The following is an 18506-nucleotide window of genomic DNA, read 5'->3' as shown; positions in this document are numbered from 1 at the left end:
CCCTCCGAACCAAATTTTTTGGGGCATTCCAACAATGATTTGTAGTATTATCGGGCTTTCCTACAACAATTTGTAGTATTTTCGGGTCTCCAACGAAACACTATAGTGATTTGCGAAAGACACTATAAATCACTATAGCGATTTGTAGTGTCTTCCGCAAATCGCTATAGCGATTTGTAGATTCTTCCGCAAATCGCTATCCGCAAATCGCTATAGCGATTTTTAGTGTCTTCCGCAAATCGCTATAGCGATTTGTAGTGTTATCCAGTAAGCAAATCGCTACCCGAATTAGGACCAACTTGTTAGGGCCATATCTCCCTAACCGGAGGTCATATTCCAAATCCGTAAAAAGTGGTGTCTTTATTATTGAGTCTAGTTTATTTCTGTAAATTTTCAGCGATTTCTATTGTCATTTTATTCCCTATTTTAACTTCAACGATACATTACAACCACAATCATCAAAAGAAAGATTGCCCAAGCTAAGAGTCTTGAGAGAGTAGAGAAGAGCCTCACCATCCACTGAACAACAAAAAATACAACGACTCAACTTCAAGTGCAGTAAGGACCCAGAGTCGAATAAATTTAGAGGCAACACATCAGTAAGGACCCACAACAGTCAATGTGCAGGTCAGTCGGTGCTTGATGGAGCAATGTAGGATCTTTTGATGGATGTGCACAGAAGCAGAAATAGAAGGGTAAAAACTCTGTAAGGGTAAAAACTCTGAATCAAACTCCATGAACACGCTGAGAGGAGCCTCAGACCCCCCTTCTGTAAAGGTAAAAACTCTGAATCAGACTCCATAACTCTTCAAGTTGAATGATGCTACCCACACTGGGAGGAGCTCTCAGACCCCCTTTTCTGTAAGGGTAAAAACTCTAAATCAGACTCCACAACTCTTCAAGTTGAATGATGCTACCCACGCTGGGAGGAGCCCCCAGACCCCTCTTCTGTAAGGGTAAAAACTCTGAATCAGGATCTACAACTCATTTAGTTGAATGATGCTACCCACGCTGGGATGAGCCCCCAAACCCTCCTCTTGTAAGGGTAAAAACTCTGAATCAGGCTCCACAACAGTCAATGTGCAGGTCAGTCGGTGCTTGATGGAGCAATGTATGATCTTCTAATGGATGTGCACATAAGCAGAAATAGAAGGGAGAGAGAGAGAGTTAGAGGGTTGATGTTCATGGCCTCCTCCAGGAGAGATTTCTTTCTTGGATAATCCTGCAGTGCAGAGACTGGGTCTTAAATAATCATCTTCGGGGCACTTAAGTCTTTACAACCACTCCTTTTCAAGAATCGTCATTTTTTTTACACCAATGGAAGAGAGGGTACTTAAGTCTTTGCAATCGCATCAAACTCCAACGCTAATTAATGCTGACAAACATGGGGATACGAGACGCACATGCTTACATACGTGGTGCTCTTTGGGACCCCCGAACATGAGATGTAGCTAACTGCCCTGTTCGGGGGGGGGGGGTGGACATATAACCTACGTCATTGATCCTGGCGTGATTTTTCCATTCCTCAGAAAAAAGTACAATTGATTGTGTAGCTCCTTAATCCCAGTATCTGTGGGCACAAAATCTCATCTCTCCCTTGTCCACTAGATAATACTTATTAGCCTCAGTTGTACGCCGAGAGACACATTTTGTGAGTTTCAAACTCTTGATGAACTGAGAAAGATGAATGTGTACGCTCGCCTGATAAAAGATAATGCAGTTAGGGTTAGGGTTTAAACTATCATGGCTTTTAGATATATGGCAGAACAAAATGGAAAGAATGAAACTAGGGTTAGGGTTTGACATTGCATCTAATGAATATAATATGTTACGAAAAGAAGAACCTAGGGTTAGGGTTTAAATGTTTAGACATGAAATGTGAGAAATGAGTTTGTCTTTCCTGGTGTTTGCCTCTTCCTTTTTTTTTTTTTAATGCTCACGGTGAAACGTGTTTCCTTCCACTCATGCAGGCCACCAATGTATACACATTTCTTTTTAGAACTTTAAATTATTATTATTCTTTTTCTTTCTTTCTATTCTTCTCATTATATTCATTCTTGTTCAGCAATTTATGTTTGAGAACATTGTGTTATAATAATTTTTCTTTTTCTCAATTTTTATTATTTTTAGGTATTGGGGTCACAAAATATAACTATACCCTGTTTAGCCTTTTTTTTTAAAAATATTTTATGGTATTTCTGCCCTTTTTTGTCTTATGCAAATATTGTCATTGAAAAACTTGGTCCCTTGGTGCCTCAACTCCAAACTAATTCGTCCCTTTTGTTCTTTTTAGTGCTTCTCCTCATTTTTCTTTTCACTAAAACTTTAATACAGTGGCTCGCATTTCCTCTTAGATATTTCCCCTCTTTTATCTTACATTTAAAAACTCCCCAACTTTTTACTTTAATGGATTTTACTTATAGAGAGAGATAGTAACATACAAAATTAAATATATATGCAAATTGAGTATTTCAGAGTTTTCATCTTTTTTTAAAATTTGACCATTCATATGTGATCTATGTGCTCGATTTTATAGGAATCAACTTTTGGATCATTCTATTCCGACATGTGAATTTGTGAATAGGTTTTTATATGGTTTAAATAATAAAGAATTCAAAATTTTCTTAAATGTTTGATGTTCAAAATTCATTTTTTTTTCATTTAAAACATGATGCAATGTCAATTTTGAGCAAATTGATCATGTTGAACACATTTACATAGTTAAAATCATAAAAAAGGTCTTGAAAAAGCCATTTCAACCTATTTTATAGAACCACACTTTCTCACTATATCATATATGAGTGATGCAAACATGCTAAATGAAATATGTTAAATAAAACATGCAAAATGTTTTTTTTTGTGCTTTTTTTTAATTTTAAAATTTGATTAAATAATTGTGATCTACATGTTTGATTGTATAGGGATCAGCTCTTAGAGCACATGATTCTGATGCATGTATAGGTTCCTATAAGGTTTGAAAAATGGATGCCTCTAAACTTTCATACATTTTGAGGCTCCAAATATCCTTCCTTTCATCAAAAGCACATGACTTGATATATATAGAGAGAATAATGCGCTGGTTTTGCCCACTTTCTTGTTCTGCCCCTTCAAAATAATAGTTGGTATTTTTTTCCTCACATCTAACACCATAGGTATGATCTATAGGTTTTGTTCAGTGGAAACAGGCTTTTGGATCACTGGAATCTGACCTATATGCAAGTTTTTATGGTAATCCAAAATCAATGGCTATGAAGGCATCAAATTTTTTGGTGCTTAAAAATACATTTTTTTTGTCAAAAAAAACATCTAACCGTTCAAATCTTTAATAAAACACTTCATACTATGAGGCATAATGAGAAAAGACAGCCTAATATGTTCAATTGTCATATATATATATATATATATATATATATATATATATATATATATATATATATATATATATATATATATATATATATATATATATATATATATAAAAGAAGGGGAATGGTCCTACCATTTTTATGGTTAGGTTCAGTTAAAACTTTCTAAAAATTATATTTTCATGTAATTTTTGTTCAATCTAAACCATTGAATGTGTTTATCATTGCTTATTTACTAAGAAACAACTTTCTTTGAAATTGATTTAATGTAAAAATATAAATATTTTATCATCAAATTTTAATATCAACAGTTGATTTGTTTTTACCTCTTTAAAATATACATGAGCATAAAACATCTTAATTAGATACATGTTCTCTATTAAATAGACAATGATAAACACATCTAAAGGCTCAAATCAAGCAAAAAAAAACACTTCAAGGTATAATTTCTAGGTCCTAATGAAACCTAACGAAAAAATGATAAGACCATCCCTTTCTCTCTCTCTATGTATATAATATAAAAGCAAAATCAGCCAATCAAAAGAAGGTACAAATTGTTTAGATCATTTTTAAAAATCATATTTAAAACCATTTTTTGGCAAATCCAATCAAAGCAATGTAATCTTCATGATAAAAAAACCTAAGAACCCACTCTTATTGCAAACTTTTTTTATGCAAGGTTTAGACTTTTATGATTAGGGATGGCACTGGGGCGGGGTCCACCCCTGCCCCGCCTCAAGATTTTATCCTCCACCCCCGCCTCCATCCCTGGCGGGGATGAATTTTATCCTTCACCCCCGCCTTCATCTCCGGTTCAAACGGGGATGAGGCGGGGCGGGGATATTGCGGGGAAAAGTGGTCGGGGCGGGGATCGTGGTGGGGACGGGGCAGGGCGGGGAAAAGTGCACGTCCATCCCCTCCTCCACCCCTGGACGGGGATGGATTTTAACCTTCGTCCCCGCCTCCATCCCCTTTTCATACCCTTCATCCCCGGTCCAAACGGGGCGAGGCGGGGCCCCGCTCCCCCCGTCCACTGCCATCCTATTTACGATATAGAAAACTTCAAAATTTTCAAACCATTGATTTTTAGCCTGTTATAAAATCTTATCGTACACATCGAAAAAGTTTACTACAAAAGCCGGTTCTTAAGTTTTTTTTTTTATCATGGAAGGTCATATTGGACAAAAAAATATTTTTAAAATCAAATTTTGAGAATAAATTTAATGGTCAGTCATATATATATATATATATAGATGTGTGTGAGAGAGAGAAAGTATGAATCGGCTGTCAATTGTTGTGATTTGTAAGAAAGTAACGTGGGGAACTCACAATCCGAGAACCAACTTATTTGACTTACTGAAACCCCAGAAATGGTATGAGGGAGCGAAGACGAAAGTGTAATTTGACTTTTGATATAAAAGCAGTAATTGGTCATGAAAGGATAACCCCCACTGAGCACTCATTCACATAAGGACAAACAGAGAGAGAGAGAGAGAGAGAGGTTTGACCGCTGAGCAAAACGACGGTCCCCAACACCGGAATCCAGGCCGTCCGAACCTCTCCGGCGCCCCCTAGCCGCTGCCACGGAGTCCTCGGCTTGAGCCGACTCTCACGACACAAAAACCCTGCTGCGTTGATTACAGTCCAACCTAATCAGATTAGGAGTCCAATGAAAAAAGATAAAATCAAATCAGGATCCAACTAGTCTAAAAACCTGATACTTATAAATCATATTTGAATTCAAATTCGGATTTCAATGCAAAATAATAGCGAATCCAAATCTGACTATTGGGATTTGGTTCCGGATTATATCTGACCTGTTAACATTCCTATACAAAAAAAAGTGATATCTCTCTCTTTCTATATATATATATTGTCAACCAATAATTTTTGCAAAAAACCAAGTTTTGTAAAAAATACCATGAGTTTTGCACTTCTAATTTTTTTTTTCTGGAGGATGAGATTTGTGATTATGTTTATTGCGGGAAGGCACTTGTTACTACGGCCGGGTTTGGGGGGCTGAGAAAACTGTTACTAAACCCCAAGCTGAGCTGAAGCAAAGCCAGCCGAATGTCTCACTCCGCACTATCAACCACGTGTCAACGTGGCATTCAGACTCATACACTGACATGGAGATGACCTGGCACTTGGATCCTAGTGGGTGTCACGTGACCCCACCCAATACTTAAAAAGGACAAAAAAAAAAAAATGGCTGCAGCGGTGGAAGAAGGAAAGAGGCAACCCGCGTCTCAAGTTCTCTCTCTGGACACTCTCTCCACCCATCGCAGGAAACACAGCAAACAGGAGAGAGAGAGAGAGATCTGATTACCTACCCATCAAAGAGAGAGAGAGAGAGAGAGAGAGAGAGAGAGAGATCTGATTACCTACCCATCAAAGAAAGAGAGAGAGAGAGAGAGAGAGAGAGAGAGAGAGAGAGAGATCTGATTACCTACCCATCAAAGAAAACGATGAAAAGAAGAAAGAAGAGAGAGTGAGAGAGGAAACATCTCTCTCCCTCCCATTCTCTGTCTACTACCCATCAAAGAGAAGACAATTTTTCTCTCTACCCATCAAAGAGAAAACAAATAAAAAAGAGAGGAAAAAAAGAGGGAAGGAGCGGTTTTGGAGTTCGAAACAAAAACACACAGAAGCCAAAACAAAACTCCTCTGTCTCTCTCTCTCTCTCTCTAAAAACCCTAACCCTAACCCCTAGCTCGCCATTGGACCTCCAGAAGCTTACCTTACCCACAAAGAGAGAGGGATAGAGAGAGAGGGGAGGACGCTGGAGGCAACCCCTGAATGCGATGGGCAACGGCGTCTCCGCCCTCCTCCCCTGCATCAGAGCCTCTGCGGGCAGCCACCCCGACCTCATCTTCTCGGAGGACCCCCTTGACGAGACCCTCGGCCACTCCTTCTGCTACGTCCGCCACGCCCCCCGTTTCTCCCCCTCCGACTCCGGCCGCTTCTCCCCCTCCACCTCCGGCCACTTTGCTGCCGCCCCCGCCGCCGCTGAGACGACCTTCCGCTCGATCTCCGGTGCCTCCGTGAGTGCCAACTCCTCCGCTCCAATCGCCGTCTTCTCGCAAGGCCGCCCCGACCACGACGGTGGTGGCAGTCTAGGTTTCTCTGCCGCCACTGGAGATTGTGGATTCAATGTGGGCGGTAAGAATGGAGATAATTTCTTCGTTGGCAGCTCTTTCTTTAGCTCGATTCCTCTGCAGCCGATCTCTAGAGTGCTTGTTCAGCAGAGCCAGGAATTGGGGAATTCCGGTAGGTTCGAGAGGGGCTTCATGTCTGGGCCATTGGAGAGAGGGGCCCTCTCCGGGCCGTTGGAGAATTCGGTTAGCATCCACTTCTCAGCTCCTCTAGGTGGGTACAACCTGAAGAAGAAGAAGAAGAAGAGGAGGGGTTTACCTGGGGTTACGATTAAGAGGGCGTTCTATAGTAACTTATCGGAGAAGAAGAGACCGTGGGTCTTCCCCGTGCTGAATTTTGTAGGATTTCATCAATCTAGAGATGGTGTTAGTTGTAGTGGTACCGTGAATAGTAACGACAATTACGGTAATAGGAGGTACTGTGATTATATGGAAGAAGAATGTGGGAGTAGGGATCTTGGTGACAATCTTCAATGGGCTCATGGGAAAGCAGGGGAAGATAGGGTGCATGTGGTCGTCTCGGAGGAGAATGGGTGGCTCTTTGTTGGGATTTATGATGGTTTCAATGGGCCGGATGCGCCTGAATTTCTGATGTCTAACCTTTACAAGGCAATTTTCGACGAACTCGAGGGATTATTTTGGGAGATCAGAGAGGATTCTTCTTCAAAGTGTGTGGAGGTAAGTGAAAGGATGGGTGAACAGACGGAGAATTTGATTCTAGGCTGTAATAAGCAAGACCCATATTTGGAAATCGATGAGAAGAGGCTGCAAGATGATGTTTGCAGCGGTTCAATGACGGAAGAAGGCAATCTGATTGAGAATAGGGATAGAATTGATGCGAGGCAGGAAAATGGGGTGGCTAGAGAAGATTCTGAGTTTACAGAGTGCAGTAAGAGACCACCTCATTCACATATGGTTCATGGGTCCATGAAAAGAGTGACCTTCCAAGATGAGGCAGTGGAGGTGAAAAGAGGGAAGCTCTTGCGGGAACTTCTTGCTGAAGAAGACGATAATGCCTTCAACTTTTGGGCTGGTGGTGGTTTTCGTATAGGTGATGCCATTGCGGGTCGGCCGATAGCTAAGGATGATGATTGTGAGGGGTTATCATTAGCAGCAATGGAGTTGAAGGAAGAAGATGCGGGGGATGGGAATGGTGTATCTGCACCTACACTAATCACACATTCTGATTCACAGCACCGGCATGGAAAAGGGAGGTCATTGCTTTTCTCAAAGCTAAAGCTTAGTTTTACGAAGCACAAGGAGGATCAGAGGAAATCATCCAGTTGGTCATGCGATTTCGATAAGGAGAAAATTGAGGTTGAGAACCAAGTTGACGAAAGATCAAAGCATAGTTGCCGAAAATATAAAACTGGTCCTACTGATCATGAAGCTGTCTTGAAGGCTCTTTCCAAGGCACTTCAAACCACTGAGCTTGCATATCTGGATATGACCGACAAGGCACTTGATCAGAATCCTGAGCTGGCGTTAATTGGTTCTTGTCTATTGGCAGTTTTAATGAAGGACGAGGATGTGTATGCGATGAATGTTGGTGATAGCCGTGCTATAGTGGCGCAGTATCAACCAGAATCAGATGCTTCCATTAGGACACTGATGGAAAGGAAGAATGGTGCGTCAGCCTCGGAGTCTGATGGTAGTGGAAGCAAATGCTATGGAGAGGTTGAATTTCCTGCTCAACAGATGAAGTTGACAGCTTTGCAGTTGTCCACTGATCACAGTACCAGCATGGACGAAGTAGGAATTCAGGAGTAACATAATACATTGCTTATGTTTGTGCATTCAGTTGAATTTTTAACACTTTCATTTACTGTTTGGATATCTTTATCCCTTGCAAATGCACCCAGATCCTCAAAAGTGAGGATCTGAATTCTGGCATTTGGAAGAGCTCGGATCTTGCCTTGGGACCCATGGCCGATCAGCATGACCCCAGCTCAGATTGAGTATCTGAGAGCCAAGCTCTCAAACACTTCCTCATGAAAATGCGGATGGGAGGTGATAGTTCTTGTAGCCTAAATTTGTAACTATGGACTTATAACTTGTGAAATTGAACTGTCCATAAAATGAAATATTTTATTGCTGAACAGTATTGGCATCAAAAGTTTTCTCTTTCGTAGAACAAAGTGGTACTGGTGTTACTTAGTTCTTAGTTGGGCTTGATTTTGTTACCCTTTGATACACTCTTTAAGGGATTAAGATTTATTGATTATGGACTTCTATTTCATGTGTCTTGGATATTGGAGCATGATATCTTCTTTGTTGTTGAATTTGATCATATGCGTTACTTTTTCTAATGATGTGTACCTAGTAGTATGACAGTGGTAATAATTAGCAATTCCAAGCTTAGTTGTTTCCAGTATGAATATTATCTATGGAGTTACTGTCGGCAATTCATTAATTTCTGTGGTTCGCCTTAACTGTCATCTATCTGAAAATTTGATACCTCTGACTTCTTTAGGAAGTAATGAGAATCAAGAAAGAACATCCGGATGACAGCCAATGCATTGTCAATGACAGAGTGAAAGGTCGTTTGAAGGTTACTCGGGCCTTTGGTGCTGGCTTTCTCAAACAGGTTTGTTCAGTGCTAATCTTTTACCCTGACAATATATGTTCCTTCCTTGCCTCTTGTCAAGGTTATTTTTCGAAAACTAAAGCAATTTTTTCTTGTTTTATAAAATACTTTGCCCTATTTATTTGTAAATTATGTTATCTCAATTTCTCATGCTGCAAAAATTCTTTTCCAGTGGCTTCAGCTATCAATGCATCACTTTTTGTACGACTTAATCCATAAGTAGTTTTTGAAGTCTGTTAGGAGAAGGAAGCTGAATGCCTTTATTTGATGCTTTCAAATTAACAATCGAGATCAGATGGCTTAGTATTTACTGTTTACTTAATATATTTTCAGCCAAAGTGGAATAACACACTGCTTGGAATGTTTCGGAATGAATATATTGGTACTGCACCATACATTTCCTGTTCACCTTCTCTTTGCCATCATAGACTTGGTCCAAATGACCAATTCTTGGTCCTCTCATCTGATGGACTGTATCAGTATTTAAGCAACCAGGAAGTGGTTTCTCATGTTGAGAATTTCATGGAGAAGTTTCCTGATGGAGATCCTGCACAGTATTTAATTGAGGAACTTCTTTTCAGGGCTGCAAAGAAAGCTGGTAAGATGAACATGTTACCCCATGCGAAAATTTCTAAATTTTATTTCTGTTGGTAATTTGATGTATATATCTCTTCCATCTCTTCTTCTGTTGCTTTGGAACGTGAAATCAATGTGGATATGGCTTTATTCGTGGGAGTAAATGCATTTTAGAGCTCTGTGTTAATCATTTTACATGGATTGTTGTACTCAAAATTTACCTTTTTTTTTAAATTAAAACGGTAAGAATTTTTCATTCTAAGAATTAAAATACAAATATCATGTCCTCAGATTATCTGATCATGTATGAGCTAGCGTCTTCTTCACAACATGGGAGTTTTAAAGATATGGAAGACCATGATTTGACATGCATGCATTCACAGCAACATGAGAGATCAGTGTTATAATGTTCTTTTTGAAATTAAACTCAAAATAGATGTACATACTACATATACATGACAACATGTTTGTGTATGTCAGCTGACAAAACTTACTAGATGGGGAGAACTTGCAAAATATAGTAAATTTTGTGTTTCATCCATAGTGCATTTTTAGGGTTCAACCAAACACCCCTTAATGGTGCCTATTTCTGTGTATAAGATTCCAACCTATTATCCGCTATGATCTGTATGCAGATCCTCTTCTACATTATAAATGGTCTGTATTCAAGCTGGTTGGATCTGTCTCAGATGAGATCCAAGTACTCAGACTGAATCTGCTTCACTGTTAGACTTACATCACACGCTTGTTTAGTTGTCAAATTATGCTTTTGAGTACCTTAAATGAATTTTGCAATTTCTTATGCAGATCTCAGCAAAATTACAAAGGATTTTATGCTCCAATGTGATTGGATCATGCTCAGATCAAATCAAAAGTCTGATTGAACTTCATGGGCCAAAATTAATTTTTACAAGAAATTATCTTTTTTGTCAGTTCTCTGGTCTACCACAGTGCAACACACATTTGATAATTTGTTATGAAGTTTAAAGTTAAATCATCAATTAGAATGATTGTTATCTTGTGATTTGACATTGAAGACTTGACATGGGTTAGATGGTCTGGCTTTGGTTGAGTAACAGATGAATTGAAGAGTCTCTATTGACTCAAGACTTGGCTACTTGATGTCTGCACAGTCCAAGTCAAGTTTGTGTTGCTTTTCTAGTCAGTAAGAGTGTGTTCCGATTTCTCATAAAAAGGAGTGTTCAGATTTGGAGAATTCAGTGGAATTGGAATTGGCTCAACTGCATCTCTATTGTGCTTGGAAGATGGCCAAAGGATTCAGTAGAATTAAATTCCAGTTCCACCAAATTATCTGAATCCAACCCATCCTAAAAGGCACAGCTTTTGTCTCTAATTGATGAGTGAGTCTTAACTGCCATGGGAGCCAAAGGCTTGAATTCCTAGTTTCAACCACTGGTCCTGGTAACCTGCTGTACTAATCATCCTCTCTTTCAGGCATGGAATTCCATGAGTTATTGGATATACCACAAGGCGACCGCAGGAAATATCATGATGATGTTACAGTCATGATCATATCTCTTGAAGGAAGAATATGGAAGTCCTCAGGGAAATACTAGTGACCGTATCAGCAGACAGCTTCTTCTAATGGGTTCAGGGTTCAGGGTTCAGTGACTGGCATCACTAATTTGGCTGTGTGACCAGCTTCATGTCCGAGAAAAAAATCTGATCTGTGATCCTCAGAATTCAGAGTGGTGCTGAAGTACCCTCGAAGTATTCACCTGTGGCAAGAAAAATCTCCATGGAATTCAAAGCTAACCAGTACAGGTGCCCACCTTTACAGGTTTGAGACTTGTAACTCACAAAACTTTTTGGTTCAGGTCTGAACTCAAGCAGAGTGTGTATTGATCTCATTGAGCCACTCGGTGAATGAAGTTTTTCTGTAAATCCAAAGAGGTGATGAATGATATATGGTTACTGCTCTTGGTTATTCTATTTGGTTGAGTGATTCAGAATGTAGAGTAATGCACATCTTCAGTGGGTTCCTGTTTATTGAACGACTGCATGAGCACCAAGGCAGGCGGCTTTCAGAGATGTAATTTTGTCTTCCTTTTCTTTTTTGAATCTTCCTTTGTGTGTCAAGGCCATAAAGCTTCTATATGAAGGGATGAAGAACACTGTTCACCCATGTACAAAATGGGAAAAAATGATATGATATGAATACTAACCAATCAAGGTAAAATTTACTATATACCGTTGTACTGAGGATTCTTCAATTCATACAGAAATGAATTCCACCACCGGGTATTGTTTCTGTTCATCATGTTGTTGCTGTTCTTTTTGGGCTATTTTGAGCTGAAATGGCTTATTAGTCAACAATCATGTTGAGCTTCTGTATGAAATTTGTCTGTTGGCATGAAATGCATGGATCAATGGACAAGACAGTAACTGGCAAACTTGCTTCTGCTTCGGTTGCTTACCGTTACGTTTTGGTGGTGCTCACCTGCTTTGAAAATTGATTTTCTTAGGTGTTCCATCTACACTCGGGTAATCTTGTTTTGGTGTCAGATTTTAATGTTCCTCTCTCATGTTCTTAAGTTGAGCTGGAAGGCTCATGTGGGTTGGGAGCAGATCTAGTGATTGGGCACAAGTACTTTTTTTTTGGAAGGCTTTATTTTTTTATTTTATTTATTTTGTTTATTTTTTTTTGCCCAAGTACTTTACAAAGTACTCAGGTGTAGTGATTTTCTGTATTTTGTGTTTTACAGAAAATCGTTGCCTGCGTAACAATTTTCTGTGTCTGTGTTGTACACAAAAAATGGCTGCACGCGGTAGTGATTTTCTGTGTTTTGTCACTTTGTGTGGCCTGAGTACTTTGTAAAGTACTCGGCCTGATCACCTAACCACGCCTCCATGTGGATGTTTTCACTATTTTGGTTTTAAAAAGGGCTTACTAGTGTTTCTCGCATCTGATTATGTAAAAGGGAAAGGTTATATACTTTTATCTCTTCCATCACACAGCATATCTATTGTGAACCGATAAGCTTGGTCACTTTGAGGACCATACTCAATTTTAAGCATGAGTTCAGATCAGGTCAGGGTTACCTCTGATGGTACCCGGGTGTTCATTACTTTTAATCATGACAACAAATGCATTCATCCCAATTCCACCATCAGGAGGGTATGACCTTACTAGTGCCAGTCCCAACTCCTAGGGGTGGCAAAATCTGACACGACCTGCCAACCCGCTTCTTAGCCGGGTTCGGGTTTGGCTTAAACGGGTTCGTGTCGTAAACGGGTTGACTCGCTTAACCCGTTTAATAAACGGGTTGGGTTCGTGTTAGGGGTATGCCAACCCGTCTGACCCATTTAATAAATACGTTAGGCGGGCGGGTCAACCCATTTACCCGAACCCGACCCGCCAACCCGATCGGTTTATCGCAATATTTTAGTCACAGGTTGGCGTTCTCCATCGGCAATCGGCACCAACCCTGTCAGAAGCAGCCCCTCCTCATTGTCCTTCTCTCGATCTCCCACTAGCGCGCCTCGACCTCGTCGGAGACGGGGCATTAGCCGGCGAGTATGATCTTGTCATCGGAGGCGGCGACAGAGCCAAACTCGAAGACGGTAACAACGTTGGGCCTCAGCACCTTCATGGCGCCATTCATCCCCGAGACCTCTTGCTCTCCGGCCAAAATCCTTACCGAAAAACCCTAGAAACCCCTAAAATCTCCTTCATACAAAAGAGTATAGAACCAATAACCCACCCTGAAGCGACATCGACCGTTCAAAAGACCACCCGAAACTGCGGAGCATTCGACCCCGCAGAAGACATGATCTCCCAGTGTCACGCCTCGAGCTCGTTGGAGACGGGGCAGCAACCGGACATTGTGATCTTGTCGTCGAAGGCGGCGACGGAGCCGAACTCGAAGACAGTAACGATGTCGAGCCTCGACACCTCCATGGAGCCATTCATCCCCAAGACCTCCTGCTCTCCGGCCGCCGCGTCTGTCGCCGGCTTATCCGTTTTCCACCCTTCCTTCCCCTTGCCGTCCTTGGACTGCGGCGCATCACCCTTCCTTATGGAGAACCATCGGCACCACCCCATTTTCGCTCTCCCTAGGGGTTAGGGTTTTGGTTGGAGGGAGAAGTTAGGCGGGCGGGTCAACCCGGTTACCCGAACCCAACCCGCCAACCCGCCCACTAACCCGTTTACCCGACCAGACCCGACTCGTTTATTAAACGGGTTAACCGTGTCATGTCGGGTTACCCACTTAATAAATGGGTCGGGTTCGTGTTTGCCACAGCCGACCCGTTTAATAAACGGGTCGGGTTTGTGTTGAGGTATGCTGACCCGCCAACCCGATTCGATTGCCACCCCTACCAACTCCCAAGCCTGGATAAAGGAGGGTTGACATCAACGACAGATGACCACTAAACTTTAACAACGTCCTACAGTATGAAATTTGAATCATAAAGAAACAGGACTTATAAAGCAGATCCCATGAAGTTGGGTTAAGGCTTGATGATGATCAAATGCATTCATCTCAATTGCCACACTCAAAGGGATCATCAATGTCCTAGAATGATGGGCCTAGCATTCGTCTTTTCTTTCAATCCCCTTGAACAACCATTAAAGAACATGAAACTTTTCATTCTTTGAACATGAATTATACTTCATGAAATGGAAGAAAGATGACTTCTTCCTCAACGTGAGTATGAGCTACAGTCAACATCCAAGTGATAAGAAGGGGCACAATCTCAATGCAATGACTGAGACTTACCAGTGTTCAAAACCTTTTTTTTTTCAAAGGCAAGCTGGGGTTAGGCAGACCCCTACCAGTTATACAATGATACCATTGGGATTTGAACTTGCAACGTCCCAACACAAGGTGACGTGCACAAGCTGCTCCATCACACAGTGTTCAAAACCTTATTTATGATTAAAGCACCGAAATCAAGCAGATTATCCATAGGGATCATAGCATAGAGAGATTGAAAAATGTATAGTCATGGGCAGAATATAAACATTAGTAAATAAGGCATGAGCATGGAAGAACAAAACCAAAAGCTACACTCTATGTTCAAGGCGCAATATTGGCCATGTTTAAGATTTTTTTCCTCAATAATCCTAACATAAGATAACATAAAAATAACTAAACGTGGAAGGTATAACCATGCAAGCCCTAACTGAAGTGCTACACTAACACTTAGTTAATGTGTATTAGTGACTGTAACAGGCATGCAACTAAGAACAAAGCACATGAATTTAAACCTGTATCTAACCATGTAGGAATAGGAACCACAGTCAAACATGTGACTCTAAGATGAACATGAGAAAAATAATGAAGCAAACCTGAGATCAAAAGATTTGCATATCAGAAATAGAAGAAAGTGAACAATGTCCTTGAAAAATGATAATTACAAACATTAATACACAAAAGGGTGCCCCCTCCATAGGTAAGGATAACCGCATAAGAGCAAGAGGCTGGAATAGGTTCATTCTTGAAATGTCCACATGATTTTACAATTTTGTTTTGCCAGCTTCTGTACATCAAATATTGTTCATAAAACACAGGATAAAAAAATTCAATAATGCCAGCAGAGATTCTTGGGAAACAAAGGACCCACACCTACAACCGCTAGCTAAATCCCCAGTTTGGTCAAATACATGTAAAATGATAGAGATTGCTAGGTTCCATTGTCGCAGCATACTTGCAGGCTATGACAATTCTAAATAACATAGAAGTGATGTGAATTGACTGGATATCATGGAACATATATTCAAGAACACCATACACATGTATAGTGTGATTCAACACTATACTTGCAACCATCACTAACTGCCATTAAAAGCAGCCAAACAGAAAAACATATTGAATACATAACATTGTTGGCTGATTATTTACTGTATAAGAGAGAGAGAGAGAGAGAGAGAGAGAGAGAGAGAGAGAGAGAGAGAGAGAGAGAGAGAGAGAGAGAGAGAGAGAGAGAGAGACTTCAAGGCACTAAGCTACCTGTGGATCTGGAAAAATTAAAATGCAACAGACAAATGCATGGTAGCAACACAAACACATTAGAGAATGGATGCAATTTGAAAGGCCGTTATGGAGAAATACAATTTGAAAGAATAAGGCCCCGTTATGGTACAAAGTGTTCGACTGAGTAACTCAAAATTTACTCCAATATACTTTTACAATACCAAAAGAAAATAAGCACTTGGACAAGTATAAACTTGACATTAAGAGTGATACAGCTTTTACTTTAGGATGTAAGTGTGTCTATTATGAGGTAGCTAAGATGGACAAGTCTGCAGATTGTACCCATGAAACCACTTCATCTCGTGAAGCGATGAACCACCCAGATCTCTTCTCATTCAGACTGAAAGGTGAAGCCATCTGCTTCAAGTGCATGTCAAAAATAGAAGATAAACCCTTTGAGAATTTATGAGATCCAACACCTGTATGAATTGCAAAGGACTCGGGCAAAGCTTCACGTCTTTGAACGGCTTTTGACAGAGCTCTCATCCAATCCTCAAGTGCAGTATAAGCTGCGCCCACTGACAAGTTCCTGAGATCTAAAGACCATTCACTGTTGGACTTTGTGTGCAGTCCAGTGTACAACCCAAAGAGTACTCCCAAATAGAACAATTCATGAGCCCTCTCAGTGAATTTGCGGTTATGACATATATCTATCAGGCAATTACAGAACGGTCTACGCACTTCGACAGCAGCTTCATTAAGTATTGCTCTGAATTCTGCTTTAACCCCATCAAAAGCAACATCCATATCACCGATGATTTCAACAAATCGAACCAGCCGAGGATTTACCCTTCCCAAACAAGAGAGAACCTTATCTACCTCATCATTCTCACAGAATGAAATGATGGATAAGAGGGATCCACACATCCTATCATCAGGCACTATTCCTCTTTCCAGTGTAACCTCAAACACTTTCACTACATCATCAATTCTCTTTGCTCTGCCAAAACACTGAATGAGGCAGGTAGAGCTCATCACATTGAGCTTATTTTCAGAGCCCAGCATCTCTTCAAACAACTGCTGAGCCTTCTCAACTTTACCACCACTAGCATATATATTAAGCAAAGCAGTATAACTCCAACTATCTGGCTTACAGATCTCCGATTGGCGCATATCTTCGAAAAGCTTCTCTGCTTCATCTTCAAGCCCAAGATCAGCACACATACTCAACAAAGTATTGTAAAGAATAAAATCCATTGGCCACAAATTCAACTTCATTTTTTGCCACAGTTGCAGAGCATCCCTACCCCATCTTGCCTTCCCATAGATCTTGACAAGGGCGGTAAGCGTTATCGCGTCCGGCGTTAATCCTACACTAATCATTTCTTCAAAAAGACTCCTAGCAAGACCTGGTTTTCCAGCCTTACCCAGTGCTTCTAAAAGCGTATTGTACACAATCACATTGGGCCGAACGCCAAGACTCTTCATCTCCTCCAGGACATATCTGATACCATCGTAATCTCCGGCTTCGCCGAACATCTTCCCCAATACCGAAAACGCTACGGCGTCCGGCTGCCACCCATCTGCTCTACCTCTCTCATACAGAGTCAAGACATCCTCTACCCTACCCAGTCTAGCATAAACATCAAGGATTGCAGAGTAGGTGACCTCATCAGGCATACAACCAGTTTGATACATTCTCTCAAACCATTCAATAGCTTTATCGAAAAGGCGGCATTTCTTAGCACAAGTGATAATGGTAGAGTAAGTAACATTGTCAAGGGCAATACCTCTCTGGATCATCTCTCGGGCGAGGCCTTCCACCATCTCCCACTGCTTCCCGAACCTCAAGCTCTTCATCACCACATTGTAGAACACGGTCTCCGCGGCGAAGTCTCCGTGGTGGGTCTTCAACCAGTTGAAGAAGAGATGGGCTTTCTGCCATGGCCTCAAGCCATTGAGGATCAAGAGGGCGTCCTCTTTGGATGGTGGGTGCTCGAGTTCGGCAAGGGACTCGTCCAGAGAGGCCTGTGAGAGGTCGCACTCGTTGAGTTTCTTGACGAGGGCCTTGAGTTCCTTGAGGTGGGGATTCCACGCATAAGGAAGGCGCTTGTGGCGCTGCAGGGTGAGAACAGAGTGCCTGGGTCTGGAGGGATTGACCCATGTGGACTTGGGTTTCCTTAGGGATTGGGGAGGTGGGCTGTTGGTGTTCTCAGAGAGGAGGCTGTGGTAGAGGGGCTGGAGTTGCTCGGCTAGATTTGGAGGAGGTTTTGGAGGCGACTCACTTGGGGTTGCTTGACACAGTACTCTGATGGAGGCAGTGGAGGGGAAGGGGAAGAGGATGGTGGGACTGAGGGGGTTTGGAGGGGTTTTGGAGGGTTTTATGGGTGAGTGGAAGGAAGATGGGAAATGGGTATCCCTGAATGTTGGGATTGAAGCCATGACTAGTTGGAGTTGGGAGTTCTGCAGAGGACTAGAGAGGTCCCCCTTTACAGAATTTCTCTTCTTTCTTTTCCAAATTCTTCTCAACCCTTTCTTATACTATAGGGTGTAGAGTGGAAGGCCCATATTCAAGAGAGAGAGAGAGAAGAACCTTATCTTCGTGTGATGCATCAGGCAGGCAAAGAACAGATGAATGAAAATTATGAAATATCTGAGGGAGACAATTCACTGTCATGTAGTAGGGTTGAAGTAGTTCAGGTCATTTGGCAAATGAACTGAACTCTCATCTGACAATCCTGACCGTTGAAGGACATTCTAAGATCGTGCCATGTGTCGACAGTTTCTCCCAGTCAACCAGAGCTAACAGCGTTACGCCGTTAAACGCTTCATTAAAAAAAAATACAATAAAAATATAAAGGGAAAAAGGAAACACGTTTTTTTT

The 18506-nt window shown here is 41.2% G+C and overlaps 2 protein-coding genes across 2 annotated transcripts; one reads left to right on the top strand and one right to left on the bottom strand.

Moving 5' to 3' along the window:
* The first annotated feature begins 5772 nt into the window (after nt 1-5772).
* Nucleotides 5773-11939, top strand: LOC149821990 (protein phosphatase 2C 29-like). Its single transcript, XM_089980819.1, has 4 exons — nt 5773-8272; nt 8994-9107; nt 9441-9705; nt 11139-11939. The coding sequence occupies exons 1-4, from the start codon at nt 6170-6172 to the stop codon at nt 11258-11260; spliced, it is 2604 nt and encodes an 867-aa protein (XP_089836945.1). The 5' UTR covers nt 5773-6169; the 3' UTR covers nt 11261-11939.
* Nucleotides 11940-15734: 3795 nt separating this feature from the next.
* On the bottom strand, nt 15735-18229 carry LOC149821989 (pentatricopeptide repeat-containing protein At5g46580, chloroplastic-like). Its single transcript, XM_089980628.1, has one exon. The coding sequence runs from the start codon at nt 18062-18064 to the stop codon at nt 15926-15928; it is 2139 nt and encodes a 712-aa protein (XP_089836754.1). The 5' UTR covers nt 18065-18229; the 3' UTR covers nt 15735-15925.
* Between the last annotated feature and the right edge of the window lie 277 nt (nt 18230-18506).

Source organism: Nuphar pumila, chromosome 11, assembly GCF_984573655.1.
Source record: "Nuphar pumila chromosome 11, dmNupPumi1.hap1.1, whole genome shotgun sequence".
Lineage (NCBI taxonomy): Eukaryota > Viridiplantae > Streptophyta > Magnoliopsida > Nymphaeales > Nymphaeaceae > Nuphar > Nuphar pumila.
Note: the sequence above shows the minus strand (reverse complement) of the source record. Positions and strands in the feature narration are given on the sequence as shown.